The sequence below is a fragment of the Pezoporus wallicus genome, unplaced genomic scaffold, assembly GCF_028554395.1.
Source record: "Pezoporus wallicus isolate ANWC-B61680 ecotype Strahan unplaced genomic scaffold, APGP_CSIRO_Pwel_v1 scaffold_6362, whole genome shotgun sequence".
Lineage (NCBI taxonomy): Eukaryota > Metazoa > Chordata > Aves > Psittaciformes > Psittacidae > Pezoporus > Pezoporus wallicus.
Window position 1 is genome coordinate 2,630,826 of NW_026637663.1, and position 15,437 is coordinate 2,646,262.

The 15,437-nt window shown below is 39.6% G+C and overlaps 1 protein-coding gene and 1 long non-coding RNA gene across 2 annotated transcripts; one reads left to right on the top strand and one right to left on the bottom strand.

Annotated features, from left to right (window-relative positions):
* Nucleotides 1–3,576: 3,576 nt before the first annotated feature.
* On the top strand, nucleotides 3,577–4,645 carry MAS1 (MAS1 proto-oncogene, G protein-coupled receptor). The gene has a single exon (XM_057407082.1). The coding sequence runs from the start codon at nucleotides 3,656–3,658 to the stop codon at nucleotides 4,643–4,645; it is 990 nt and encodes a 329-aa protein (XP_057263065.1). The 5' UTR covers nucleotides 3,577–3,655.
* Nucleotides 4,646–13,003: 8,358 nt separating this feature from the next.
* On the bottom strand, nucleotides 13,004–15,437 carry LOC130597926 (uncharacterized). Its single transcript, XR_008971884.1, has 2 exons — nucleotides 14,886–15,437; nucleotides 13,004–13,334 (listed from the first exon to the last, which is right to left on the bottom strand). It is a non-coding gene; the product is annotated as an uncharacterized LOC130597926 (long non-coding RNA).

Sequence of the window (15,437 nt, forward strand, 5' to 3'; positions counted from 1 at the left end):
GATTGCCTTATGCTTCCAGGAATTGGAGATATAAAATATGAAAATGATAAAATTAAAAATAAAAAAGATAAAAAGGTAACACTGCTAGCTTTGTAAATACAGGATATTTGAAAATGTTAGTATATTCCATTTACATGCACTGCGAAGCTGCTCTGTCCCACCAGGTTAGTGCTGGAGAGAAAAGTTTTGGGATAAACTATCATTCATGTCACATCTTACTGTATATTCAGGATAGACTGAAATTAACAGAGTATCCATATACTGTGGGCTCCATGTTTTCTTATTGTAGACTCCTTGTTCTGTATCTGAACAGTTAAACTGATTCAGAAATAGCCACTCCATCCCTTGGCAGCATCTGATATAAACACTCCAACGGTCAGCAGGCATGGGGTCACCATGTGCTATCCAAGCTTCCTCTCCTGAAGGATAAGCTGTGTTTGTGACCTATTCCCTCAAGACCAAGTTTCACGCTGCTGCCATGGCCATGTAGATGATGACTGATGATGCCCCAGGGACCGGTCATGACGGAGGTGCTGTGCGTGTGAGGGAGGTATCACCAGCCACCAGCCCTCTGGAGACACAAAGGCCAAAGCATCCCTGGCTTCGGATTGCATTTGCACAGTGGGCTACGAGCCCAAGTACCTGGTCAGTCTTGAAATGTTAATGTGTTCCTACAATGACCCTTCTCATTATTCATACGCATATTTCATTTTATGGGAAAGGAACAGGGTTTTTCTTTTTCAGAGGTAGCTAAAAGTTTTTTGTCCCATAGCTTTTGAACGTAAGGTACATGTTGATCGTAAAGTTACAACTTAAGCCAACAAAAAGCAATTAGAAGTTGTTTTATTTGACTTTGTTTCTTTCCTAACTTTATTCTGACCCTCCCTTTGGGGTCATTTATTTCTCACATTAGTTAGTAGTTTTTCCCATTTGGGGATTTGGTAGTTTTAGTGAAACATCTAAAGGAGAAGACCAAGAAAACTCTCTCCTTTTTTGGCTAAGAATGTTTGTTCTGCTAGTATCTGAATATAAAAACAACCTAATACTTGGGGCAAAAGCAGGGGACATCCTCAGGGGACTTTTCCAAGAGTTTATCTACTCCTAGGCCTGTTTGAACTTTTCAGGGGAGACAGTTTAAAAAGATATTTGGTTCACATTGCTGGGTTGTTTTGTTTTAGTAGAATAATCTCAAGGTACAGTTTTTACCAAGAGAAATGGATATATAAAACTAGCACAATGATGTGCCTGTTCTCTTTGCTCTGTGGTTTCTTTCTTTTTTTTCATTCTGTGAATTATTTTTCCTTCCTTCCCTTCATTCCTTATTCTTTTTTTTCTCACCTTTTATCTTTTTTTCTCTTTCTTTCTTCTCTTTCATTCTCCCTCTCCCTCTTTCTCACTTTGTTTTCTCATATTAAAAAATGTAAGATAAATTTATGCATCAACTTGTATTATTTTAGATGCCATGTGGTGGCACAGTTCTAAATTGAGATTTTTGTTTCCTTCAGATCTTATCATCAGAATCATCCCCAAATAGATTTCCTACTCACTTTGCATTTGTTTGCTTAAACTGTGTCTCTTGGTATTGTAGCAGCTCAAGACAACTTTCCACTTACTGCCATTCAGTTCCCACAAGAGTTAACTCCCAGGCTTTCAGCTAGATGATTTGCCAGTTACTGAGTGATGCCATTTGAAGCACAACCTCAGATGATGAGCCTGGGGCCCTTTATTTGGCATGCCTCAGACATTTGGAGCAATGGGAGAACTGCACACTTCTTTTTGAGTCATGGTCAGAGTCGCTATTTGCTCCTGCTCTTACCAAAGGCAAATGGTTGGAGAAGGTAAACTTCAGCTTCTTCAAGGAAGTTCTTCACCAGCTTCAGGGAAATCTGAACAGACCATGGATGAATCTGGAAGGCGAGGATTCATTCCATTCTCATCTCTGAATGCTCTCATGTGGGAATGACCTTAGTAAGTCCAGAACTTTTTCTTCTTTCTTTTACTCTTCAGAGAGAAATGCTCTATTTATACAATTATATGAATCAAGAATTTTCTTGGGTCTTTTCATACTCGAGTCTTTCCTTCATACTTGAGTCTTCTAATTATTTTATTCCTTTTGTATTAATTTTAACTCTCGAAATAGATAGCTTCTCCTCTCCTTCTCTCTTCAAAGCTTTACTACACTTCCAGCAGCACAGTGTTTGAGTACCTTCTCTCTGCAGTTTTTGCAGAACACTGCTTGTGAGAGGCTTGTCACTCATTCTGGTCACTACATTTACTTATTGCATTCATGCTCACTGCTCTACCACATTTCCCAGCTATGTTGTTTGCTCCCTCTGACTGTGTCTGAGACAGTGGCATGGTCAACATGCAGGTGGGATAATCAGTAATGTTTTAGTGCAGGTTTAAATGCCAGCAAGCCCTGAGGCTTCATAGGCTGTTTACTGAACGCTGTTTTTCAGACTGTGATATCTTGTCTTAAGGCCTCATGAAGGAATATTTATGACTGGGGTGAATGGCTCTGTTTAAATAATAACTGCAAAAGTTGCCCCAGTAAAACTTCTTTACCTTGCATTTGATGTTCTTAACTGTTCAAGGATATGGGTAAATTCTCATTATGGCGTTTAATGAACAAGGCTGCTTATATGGATGAATCAACCAAGTCAGCTTGATGACTGTCAACGGTTAGTCCCTGTTAACATCAGTAAAGCAGCAAGGGTCCTGAATGTGACTCTATCACCTCAGGGGCAGTCAGGAACTTAACAGGGAAGGGAGCATGAAATATTCATATGAAAAACAACTGAAGCAACTGCTGCTAATTCTCTGTTATGTATTAAAAGGAGACATACAAAAGGATAACTCAGCAAAACAGCAGTTAAAACCATTACAACAATGGAAGGGAACCTGAGCAACTACTTCTCCTTGTGATGGATTGGATTTGTAATGCTTGCAGGATATTTGAAGTTGTGATAAGTATTCGGAGTGTGTAAACCTGGTTAAAGTATGTTATGCTGTGATAAATGTGGCATTTGCATTCCCTCCACCTCTGTACTAGGAGGGAATACAACGCTGAGTAACTGAGTATTACTTTTACTTAATTAAAACCCTTCCTGGAAAAATGATGTTGGTATCAATTTATTTTTTTTTAAACCAAAAAACTTATGAGGCAAATTCACTTGAAATACACATTAAACTTAAAATTCATATCATTAGCTTCAACGGGAGCTGAATAGACCTGTTTCGCAGCAATCCAGGCCTCTAAAAAGAACCACCAATGCTATCTGTGGCTGCTATATCACGAAAGGTTGCAATGCTGATGGACACACTGCTTGTCTGATTGCTCTTTAAGAGTATCTGTTTAGCTGCGGTTTAGCACTCGTATGCTGAACCCCACTGAGAAGAAAGCTCAGGATTTCTCCTAGTATGATGGGCTTAGCAGTATTTAACATTGCCAAGAGTAGTTCCAACTGGGTTTCAGCTAGCATCAGTATATGAAAGCTGGTTTTCCGTTTGCTAAGGCTTTCAGATGTGACCAGAAATTGTGGGTCCACAAAACAGAAAGAAAAGGGGGAGGGTAGGAGCACAACAATGCTCACAGTATATTTTTATACATATTTACAGAAGGAAGATCTGTGCTATCCAAACTTGACCTTTCCTCATGGATGAGTCAAACATAACGTTTCATCCCAGCGAAGGCACAGAGAACATCTCAATGCACAGAAACATTTCTACACAGGAAAGGGTCTGGGAGATATTGACCCCACTTTGGGTAATTATGATCATCTCCTTCCTGGGTTTTTGTGAAAATGGAATTGTCCTCTGGTGCCTCTGCTTCCAGATCAAAAGAAACCCATTCACTGCGTACATCACACACCTGTCCATTGCTGATATCTCCTTACTGTTTTGTACCTTTGTTCTATCAATTGAGTACATTGCTGGTTTTGGATTTGCGTATGGTTTTTACTATTACATAACCACCACACTATCTATTGTCTTCCTTCTTGGATACAATACTGGTCTCTATCTCCTGACAGCCATCAGTATTGAGAGGTGTCTGTCTATTGTTTACCCCATCTGGTACCGCTGCCACCGGTCACAGCACCAATCGGCAATTGTGTGTGCAATTCTGTGGACTCTCTCTTTTCTGATGACAGTAGCTGAATACCTAACATGCAAAGATGATTCAACAAAGGAACAATTTGACGATGGCAACCACTGCCAAGCACTGCTCATCTTCACATGGATCCTGACTTTCATGATCTTCATTCCTCTAATGATTCTGTCCAGCCTCATCTTAGTTATCAGGATTCATCGTAACTCCCTGAGACCTCATTCGTCAAAGCTCTACATCATCATTGTGGCCACAGTCATTGTCTTCCTCATCTTTGCCATGCCTATGAGGCTGTTGTATCTTCTGAATTACCACCACTGGTCGTCTTTGCTCAGCCAGCAGAACCATGTCACCATTGTTCTCTCCACTGTTAACAGTAGCATCAACCCCCTTGTCTACTTCTTCGTAGGAAGCAGCAAGAAGAAGAGGTTCAAGGAGAGCCTCAAAGTGGTTCTTAGTAGAGCACTTGCTGATGGGTTGCGGCCAAGAAGCCAGGAAGTTGGCATGAGTTTGGATATAGCTGAAACAATTTTCTAATGCTTAGGGGGGAAACTTTAGGGACAAATAATTGGATGTGGGAGGTTTAAAAAGCCACTGCAAAATTAAAAGTATTTTTCTTCCACAGAATGTAAAAAGCAGTGGTGAAATAGTACTGTTATCTTTGGTGGCTGAGCAATGGAAAAATATGGACTAGAATAAAGACAACTTCTATTTGTATTTTCTTAATTATTCAAACACATGCTACATCCTGATGTGACTATGTCAATCAAAGATACCACAGTGGAAAAGAGACAGGCCAACAGAGAATATATAAAAAGGACACAGAAATATGTTATAAATAGTATGACATTTATACAAGCACCGAGTACCCATAAATGCTATTGAAGTCATCAGGGCCTGTGTGTATCCACATTTTTGAAAGTCAAACCCACTAAACGCAGGATTCATGTTACATACTGGGATTGAGTTTTAATGGTTTCCAGGTTGTTTAAGTGCGCAAAAGAGCTGCTCCCTGGGGGAAACGGAGGAAGAAATCCACGTGTGGGAGTAAGTCCCCATATATACCCAAAACCATACGGCGCAGCTTTGGTCTATCAAGACCTTTAAGTATATATTAAATCATCAAGTTCCTCTGTGGTTAAGGGGCTACGCTGTGTAATCTCCAGCAACATCAGCATTTCTCTGGGTCCTTGGATAATTTGGTACCTTACGCACAGGACTAGCTGGCAACATAGGGATGTTGTCAACTCACAGAAGGCTTTTGCCTTACTTATGAAGGGTGGGGCTGGCTTATCCCCAAAATGTCAGGTTTAGTTATTCAAGGAATCTATGAGAAAGTTAGTCCCAACACTTGCTGTACCAGGCACGCACTTAATATTTAGCTGTTCTCTGAGAATATGTATTCCCTGTGTGGTCTTTGTGTTTTGTAACAATCAGTGTTGGATAAACATTAAAAAAGAAAGGTGCCTCACAAAAGGCAGGACTGGGGCTACACCCCAGCCACACCAATCCAGCTGACTGCCTCCTTCAGCTGTATGCTAAGGTACTGGCGTAGGTGTTTTGTGGAGTTTAATTTTCAGGGCCACTTGCCCAACTATAGCCAAGCTGCAGAGTACAGAGGAAGGCAATAGCAAGGAAGGGATTGGGCTGTGTCAGGTTTATGACACAGACAGAATACGGGAGGTCTGGGCAGTCAAAGAGCTGTGGCACTTTGAGACGTCTGGGAGATGCCTTTGCTTCTGGCCTCCATGGAGCTCCAAATTCAGCAGGAACTAAGACCTCTTGCCACAGGCAGAAGCAGCGTCTTCAGCTTCCCGCCAAGTTTCCACTGGCACACTTAATAGCTAACTGGGGAAAGAAAAATACAACCTTCCCCTCCTTTGTTGAAAGATTGCCAGTCCTGCAATAAGGAAGAGGTAGGTTAAGACTGAGGACTGGATGGGAATTCACATAGAGAAGAGATCTCAGAAGGATAAATACTCCTTCTATACATGTGCCTCTTTCTCTTTACATTAAAATGTTGCTGTGTAAATGCAGAAAAGACTCTGGAAAAGGAAGACGTTACCCTTCTGTCTTCTTAATTCCCTCACTCCATTGAAACCTTTATCTGTGACAGCCCTTCTCCTTGTCCCTGTTTTTGTCTTTGAAACTCCAGTCCCAGGCTAGTCACATCTACTCATTCAGGTGGTAGGTGAGCGCAGTCTGCTACTCTCTTAGGGCAGTGATCTACTGTACTGTTTGAATTACAAATCGGCAGAGCAGCTCCCCAGGGCAGGATGCTGCAAGCAGGTCTGTGGACACCCTGGAAGCATTAGGCAGAATGATCGTGTGTGATGTCTACATACATGTGGCATCTGTGTACATGCACCTGCTGGGGACTGTGGGACTGTCAGGGAATTTGTCAACAGTAATACATACCATAAACTTTTAGGGTAGATGTAGCCCAGAAAAAAAAGAACACTCTTCTCTAAAGCCATTCCTTACCCTTACCTCAAGACCCTTTACAATAATGACATGGAGAACCAGAGAGGAACAAAGTTTCAGGGAGCATGTTCAAAACATGCTTCCACTCTAACCATGTGTGTAACCCAGTCCTTGCAAAGTGATTCAGGTGAGACAAGGCACATTGTTTATAGTGCTTAAACATACCCAGACTATTATGACAAGTTTGGGTTAAGGGTCACTATGCATGCAGCCAGGGCAGTAGATCTGAAGAGGCAGTAATATGCAGCAGGGCAATCTGGATGCACACAAACTGAATAGGTGCTCTAGGACTTTTAGCTTCTTACCCCTTTTCCCCTGTGTCTGGCCATGCCCTGAAATGTTTCAGAATTTGGACAACTGTCCATAGATTAGTTCACAGAGCAGACAAACTTAACATTCAGCATGAGATGAACATCCAGAAGGATAAATAAGAATGAACAGCTAGCAGCTGAAAGAAATGATTAATGCTTCCCAGTCCACAGATAAAAATATGTATGTTCTTTCTTCTTTATAACAGCACCTGATGACTCTTCCCTGTAAAGACAAGCTGCAGTACATGGGGAACTGATAAGCACATTATTCCATGATTAAAAAAAAAGGAACAAAGGAAAATGTGACACTTCATTTGTTGCACAAAACCAATGTGATTCTCCAGCAGTCTGCATTTTTAAAAGTTGTCTGCATCTGTGGGAGAAAGTGAAATAACCCTGTGCAGATCAGGTGATGTTAATAAGTACTTCGCAGTGGTGCAGGACAGGAAAGCTTGTCTTGCAGATAAAGTACTAGCTAGAGAGTATTCGGTTAACTGTCAATGGGTTCTCTTCAACAGATATATCTAACCTACACTGGAGCCCATACAACAGTTCTTTAACAATGCTTCACAGCTTAATTAAATAGTTCCTGAAAATACCCTCCTTTAAGTTGTTTAGGGCTCCTACTCCTAGATCTTTTAATGTCCTTAATTCCTGTATTGGAAAAAACACAGTATGAACTATCTGCTCTGACCAGCCTGTCTGTGCCACTTGTGATTTAACAGATTTCTGTTGTACCTCCTAATAGCTGTTTTATCTTCAGCTTCTCTCTTTAAAAAAAAAACCCAAAACTCCTCACTTTTAAGGAGTTCCTGTCTAGACATTATGTGCAATTGTCCACAAATTTGTTACTCCTGTACAAATCTGTATTGCAGTAGCTACTGCTCAGCAGTGTTTTGACAGTGGCATTTTGAACCAGGTCCTATATGCTACCTAGTCAAGTCAGGGGATATCTTTTCTCCTCACCAGCCCCTGCGCCAGCTGCTCTGTGGGGAGTCATTGACTACCTGAAATAGTCACCTTGGCCACACACTTCAACATGACAGTCACTTTACCATGGGGCAGCCCCTGCCTCACATTACTGCCCTAGCCTCTGCCTGCACAGCCTCTCTGACCTCCCTCAGCACCTGTGCTTGGAAGTCAGTGATACAGAAAATATATTTTTCTTATTCCAACTGGAATTTTTGTCAATAGGTTTGAAATCTAGACTAACATTCATTTTTTATAGTAGTTTTTTATCCTAAACTTTCTTTAATTTGTTGTAATTATTCCACCACTAACACCTTCTACTTATCTTTCCTCTATAGTTTGTTAGTATTTCATGGTCACCTTGAAGGATTGTCCTCAAGGGAATGGGAACTAGATTCTTACTTAGATTCTATCATTCTAACACTACTAAGCAAGAAGTGACACTAAGAAACTGATTTTGGTTTGTTTTTGTTTTTGTTTTTTTTAATTTTTTTTTTTTTACAGCTGCTGTTATCTGGAATAGGAATAACGTTAAGTATTTATTGATCCCATTAAAAATTTGTGACAAATACGGGCCTTGACAATTGTGTATTATAGCAAGCAAATAGTAATTTGAACAATAAAAGTACTTTTATGTCTAAAGAGTCCACATACACATGTAAAACTTTTAACAGCTATGTGCAGAAGATAGAGTGAACACCCTGGTGTCACTGTTCTATCTCAGAAGATAAAAACATTTCCTTAAATGCGTTGGAGGAAGGTGCTTTATGTTCTATGTTGTCTTTGGTCTATCTGAATTTATTTTTTGACTCAAAAGAGTGTCATATGTGTTTCAGATATAACTTTTTTATATTATTTATAGGAAAAAAAGTTCTCTTTATGGCAAATGAAGATTTTCAGATGAACACACACTCCAATCTCACTGAAGATACTCAATTGCATAATACAACAATATGTAATTATTTTGGTGAAAATAAATATATGCAAATAGAAATTTTTGTTTTGGTGGTTAATTTTGGTATTATTTTTTTCCCTGGGCTTGGCCTGGAAGGGACCATGACACCAGGGGACAGGCTGGACCAGTCAGGCCAGTGTCAGAGCAACAAACAGCTGAGGTTCTCTATAAATATAGCTTTACTCACTAACTACATTATCAGATCTCTTTTGGTTCATTTATCTGTTGTATCTTTTTGAGCACAATATTGGCCCGTTTCTTAGCTGTCTTCAGTGTTGAGAAACTTTTCTCTCTCAAAGCATCATTCAGCCACTGTGTATGCCATCCCATGCTTTCTCCCTTGCTTAATCTCCGTAGCAGAAGACTTTAAGCCTTCGATACAACTGTTTTAAGTCCTTGGACACTCACAGCAAAATATATGCCATACATCTCTCATCTTTCAATCCATGATGAGTTTTCTACTGTGTACTCCACCCATACTTCACTCCAGCTTGATCCTTAGCATAAGATTTGTAAACTCTGCAGAGGCTGCATGCCTCCTACCCTGTTTACTCAGAGTCATTGCAGCCATTACTGTCTTCTCTTGGCCATGCTCATGAGATAGTGCACCTCATGTAGCACTAAGATAACAAAACACTGCCAAGAGGATTGATCAAGCTTTCAGTACTGCTGCCCACCATCAAACACAGGGTCAGTCTCCTCATTACTGCTTTGTGTGGAGCAGGAAGAAGAAAAGATGCAGAAATCCCTCCAAGTAGTTTTACCAAAGGCTTAAAATATGAGTTAGTGCTAGCACATCAGAAAGCATCAGCTCCAATAGTACCTGTTTCAGAGCTCATGCTGTGATGCTTGAATGCACATTAGAACACTTTGAAGGTGAAAGTTAAGGCAAATAACATACAGAGAAAACTATTTTCCCTCTTGTGTGGCATCAACCTTCCATCCTATTTTGGGAGAGAACATACCTGGTATTTCCTAGTATTACTCTACTTCAGCTGCTAAGGAAATGACCATCTCAAAATATCAATATTAATCACTAGTATATTTTCCACCATGGTTTTTATTCACTTCAGTAAAGCTGAACTGTAAGATTTTTCTTCCCTGTGATAACACTTATTCTATCTTTAAATTTCATGTCAGTAAATAAGATACTGCCAGAAAACTCTTCAAGACAGTTGTCATTTCATGTCAATCTGACCCATATTTCTTAGCACATTCACAGTCATATTTACTTGTGTTCTCTTCATTTAACTCAGGTTCTGACTGAAAAAAAGGGTAAGGAAAATCTGGAATTATTTCCACTGACTCAAGTTCATATATTACAGATTCAAAACAATGTAGTTTGGTGATCTCTTTCTTGTCTGATGATCTACATGTGCAATCTATTACTATAATATAATGTGAATCTTTAACTGAACCATTTACACAATATTGCTATTTGGCATTAATCTTGTAATGGCTTAACTGGGCCTTCATATACCTATACACTGCTATAGATATTTATTTTTCTCTACCCTGTCTCCTTCAGCAACTTGTGAATATAAACCACACAGGGACATGTGGTATCTATTATTAAAAAACCCAAATGCTACTTTTCTGCTAAATGATTTTATATGTAAGTAACTTTATCTTTTATTCTTCTACTTCAGATATCTTAAAATGTTTTACAGACAAATGTAATGGAAATAAAATGCTTATCTAGAAGATTTTTAATATCAGCCTAAACATATTTATGAATTTGGCTATGAAAATAAATGTTTATACATGAAGAGAATACATAAATTATAGCAAGACGAGGTGATAGAAGAATCAACTGAATAAAGTATACCATACATTTTAGTCCTCTACAAATAGCACATTATGCAAGAAATATCTTGCATTGCTTCTTTCCCACGACAGGAATATGAAGAAAGAAAATTTAGGTTGAGCCTTGCTGCTTTAAATAAAACTGATTTGGTATGAAGTTTTTTAATTTTCAGGTGTGATGCTGTAGAAGGCATTTTCATTTTGGTGTCCTTCAGTTAGAAGTGAAAGAAGTCACACTACACAGAGCCAGGAAAAATGAAGCAGAATAGGCATTTATCAGGTACCTCGAGACAAGCAAGATTGAAGAGAGGACAACTTATAGCCATACAGAGAACTAATGAATTAGTCAAAATAACTACTGAATTAGAAAAAGTTGCTTATTGTCTCAGCATAAAAATACTACTTGTTAGAGCAGTAAGTCTTCCAGATTTAAGAAGTCTCATTTATTCACTTCAACTCCACAAGAGATACCTGCAGGTTTTTGCCATGGCGAGTCGTCTTTACATATCTTGTATTAGCTTGTACTTTCCACAGTAGAGGAACCACAACTGTTTTCAGCTACTGCAGGTGAGGGAGCAGGAGGCCATCTTTTTCCATTATCGAATTCTTCTGTGCTGAGCTACAACTTACATTTAGATAATCATGTTATAGATGAGGTCCCAGATGCAGGAAAAAGAAACACGTCACCTCCAGAACTTAAAAAGTGATTGGAAAAGTGGAATTACTGGAGCATAAAACATGATAGATTATCATACTTGGAAAGAGAGGGTGATATTGTTGGAGTACATGGGTAATATCAACAGGTAACAGCCTGGGAGATTGCTGACAAATATAAAGCAGGAGGAGAAGAGAGGGAACTGTCAGAAAATAATTCTGAAATAACAAATACATGTGGAAATATTTTCATTTCCAAAGCCTGCCTTATAAAGGGGGGCTGTGTTTGCTACCATCATACTTACATCTGCTTGTCTGACAGAATGCTCACTGCAAACACAGTGAGGTCAGCAAGAGCAGGTTCATGTTGCATGCCATCCCAGTATTGGCATAACACACAGAACCAAAGGATGATGGCTAGCTCAAAGATGGCTGTCAACAAAGAAACCACAGAGCCAAAAGCTCCTGCGAGAAGAACAGACTGAAGTGTGAAGACTGACACTGAAATAAAAGAGCCCAGGACTCAGTAACAAGGTTTGAAACACTGAAGAGTCTTTCACTCTAGATTTACTGGTAAGGTGCTTTGAGGTTAAATCATTTGTGGTAAATTTCTAGTAGGTCCTTCAAATGAAACAAGATTAGCAGGGAAGTCAGATCATATTCCTCCCACATAAAAAAGTGCTACTGAAAATTCATTGACTAACAATGAAATACCATTGGTTTGCTCTGGTGATTTGTATTTTGAGTTCTTGTTTTACTTGGTGTATGTCCACCGTAACCTTGGTCCTAGCTGGTGAATTAGATCTTCCATCATTATAAAATACCAAGTTCTGACTCAACCACAGTCAAAAGCTGTGAAAACTAAAAAAAAAAGGATGTGAAAAACTAGAAAACTAGACCAAAGATGTGAAAACAGATGAGGGAATACTGAAAAGCTGCTATAAGCTTACTCAGGCAATGATTTAAGAATGGCCTTGTCTAGGGCCGTGTTCTAATCTTCCACAGTACAGAGCAGTGCCCTTTTCAGCACATACACTGAGTACAGCCTCTAAGAACTTTCCCAACAAGACAAAGACTTCAGATAAAGTCAATGTGTTTAGATAAAGCTGATATTCTTTTACAGTTTCATTGAATGATATCAGCTAGATTAGGAAATGTCATTAATTGTCTAACTGCATTGGGAAGCCTAAACATAAGTCTACCAAACAAGGCCATCAGACACTGTTTTCCTCAAAAGTCTTATTTTACATTGTTATGAAGCAGGATAACTCATAATAACAAATCAGGAGATAACTCTTATCAAGGGCTTGCTTGTGAAAAGTGCTAGAAAGAAAGAGGGAAGAGCAGAAGCAGAACAGAAAAGGAAGGAAAAGGAGTCGAAAGACTTAAGGGAAATGGCAAGAGACTGAATGAGCAGCAAAAAGAAAGAGGAACATTCAGAAATAATGGCAATGGGTGTAAGATTGAGAAGACGAAAGTTTAGGTGCAGCGAGCAAAGAAAAGGAAAAGAAGAGAGAACCACCCGGTGAGCAGTGCCTCTGCGCTTTCTGAAGAACAGTACAGATCCATGGAGCAGTCTTATGAAATTTTCATAAAGCATGAAACCAATTATTTTATTATAGCATAGTTTACAGACAGCTGGAAATAAACTGTCCAAACCTCCCTGGAGAAAGAATTTTCCACAATCAAATATAAAACTAACTCTGTATTCTGAAAGCATTTTTATTCCTATTTACTGAAAACACAGAGATTAGATATGAGTGTTAAAGGGAATTGAGACAGAAACAGTAGAAACGAGCTGCCACTCAGCCAGCCTGTACTGCAGAAGCTGATTCTGGCCACATGAAACAAGACTGTGGATCAGAAGAACCATGAACTGATGTGACATTTGACACCTGGCAACCTGCAAGGAAGAATCCTGGAGGACCTATGTATTCACCACTTATGTATGATATCCTGCCTGTGAAAATCATCCATAGCTTGGAAATTTCAGCATGAATCTGAGGTAGACTGGGATTCAATGAAACGTCATTGAGCTGAGCCTCTCCTGAGAAAAAGGAAAAGGTAAGATTATGAGATTACATTTCAGGATATGTTAATGGTATCCTGTTAGCCAAGATGCCGGTAACATTAAGCACAGGTGGTAAATATTTCAATTATTACTTATAAATGATACTCAGAATAAAACACTTCTGCCTATTTGCAAAACACAGCTTAGGATACAAAAATGACTGACACATAGCTTATGCATGTAGTTAGCTTTAAACATGGGAGAAACATTGAGAAACAATGAGTCCCCCAGATTATAAAAGTTAAGGAAAATATATAGGAAATGGAACCAGTTGGAGGCCTGGACTCTGAATGCACAGGATTGGAATCAGAAAACTATGTTATAACTTTATTTTAAAATTATATTTATTTTAAAATTATATATATATGTACTTATATTGTATATTTCAGTATTTCTGCATTTCCATGGCTATCCTTGCTGTGTTGCAACTCTGAGTCATTGTTAGGTTGATGCATTTGTGTATTAGTACTGCAGAGGAAAGCAGAATTTCTTTTCTAACCAGAATTTTTGAACTTGATGGTTTATTTTCTTTCTTTCTTGTGGGGTAGCTGTTCACATACTTTTCTCTACATGCAAAGAAACTGCTCTGAAGCCTCTGTGCCTTGTGCAAACATAAGGCCTATGAATACATAACAGTATGTAGAATGAAGAATGTAACATGTATCAACTCCTTCATTCTTTTGTCAGTAAACAACTTTGAATTGGCCCTTACCAGATAACTGAAACTAACTGCTTCCACTGCTAGGCCCTGACACTACAGATCTTCACATGCATTCTTAATGTTACCAAGGTGAGCAGTCACATTCACATTGTCTTCAGTGGAGTCACTCACATGCTTGAAAGTACACAAGGGTAATTTCAGGAATAAAGCTCTACTTGCAGGAACACGGACAGCTAGTGAGATCAGAAGCTACAGTATGCCTGCCTGCACTGCTGTCTGCAGTGAATTTCTGGGTCCATACATTTTTAATGGAATTTGGTAAGCAGAGTCAGAATTTACTACTAAGTTTTATGTATCTGCACCGCTCTGGCTAGAGTGAGTGGTGGGGGTACAGCCAGCAGAACAGCAAATTTTAGGAAACATAATCACAGCAATAATAGACTCGGTATTCATTTTGTCTACTGCTTTTGTTTTCTTTTGAGCCTTTGAGCTCCTGTCATCAAGCTGGTCTTTACAGTCCGGAGTTTGATAAGCAGACAACAGGGATTCTCAGGTAATCAGATTAAGGAAACACTGAAGGATAAAACAGAAGTGGAAGAGCTGGCAGTAATCCATTATATGCTAATGGAAAACTGCCAAGGGTAACAGCAGTTACTCAGTCCTTTTCATTAAATTTTTCTTTCTTAGGTTCTGAGAAAAGATAAATTGATTACTGTTTCATGTCACAACACTCTTTCCAGCATAAAGACTGAAGGTCATCCTCTCCATCAGCTGAGGACATGGCTATTGGGCTAGGCTGTGGTAACTTTAAAAGCTAAGTTGCTATGGCTTCAAAGGCCAACACATGCAGTCCATTTCTTCTTTACCTGTCTCCTCTTCCTCCTCTGCCCCTGTACCAGGATTCATCTCTTCACTAAGCTGCTACAGCTGCTGAGCCAGAGGAAAACTATTCCTTCTTTTTCAGTAGGTGATTTTTTCCTGTTGGACTAGTGAGCTGAATTTTGTTGAGTGGCTTTACACAAGCACTAGCACCTCTTATGAAGGCAGACAGGCAGCAGAGAGTGGGGGCCGAGGCTGTGCTTGGTGGTGGGCAGGATTGGTTTGACTTTAGCCGTAATTTCTGGCTTCTCTGGTCGGGTGAAATTTCACAGCAGCTAAAGCTGATCTTACCCGGGAACTCCTCCCCTGCAGCACCATTGATGCCTTCCTCTTTCCCTCCCTGAGCTGGTGTAGGTGTTTATGCAGCTATGCAGTGAGCCAAGTACATCAGGCAACTGGTAGAGCTCAAAACCTACACAGAACAATCAACATAGTATGTTAGCTTTCAGCCAGATCAGCACCTTTAACCAGCAAACTGCCCTGCTGCAGAAGGACTGGTGCTACTGAAAAGAGGGGATGCTGAATATGTAATGGAGAGA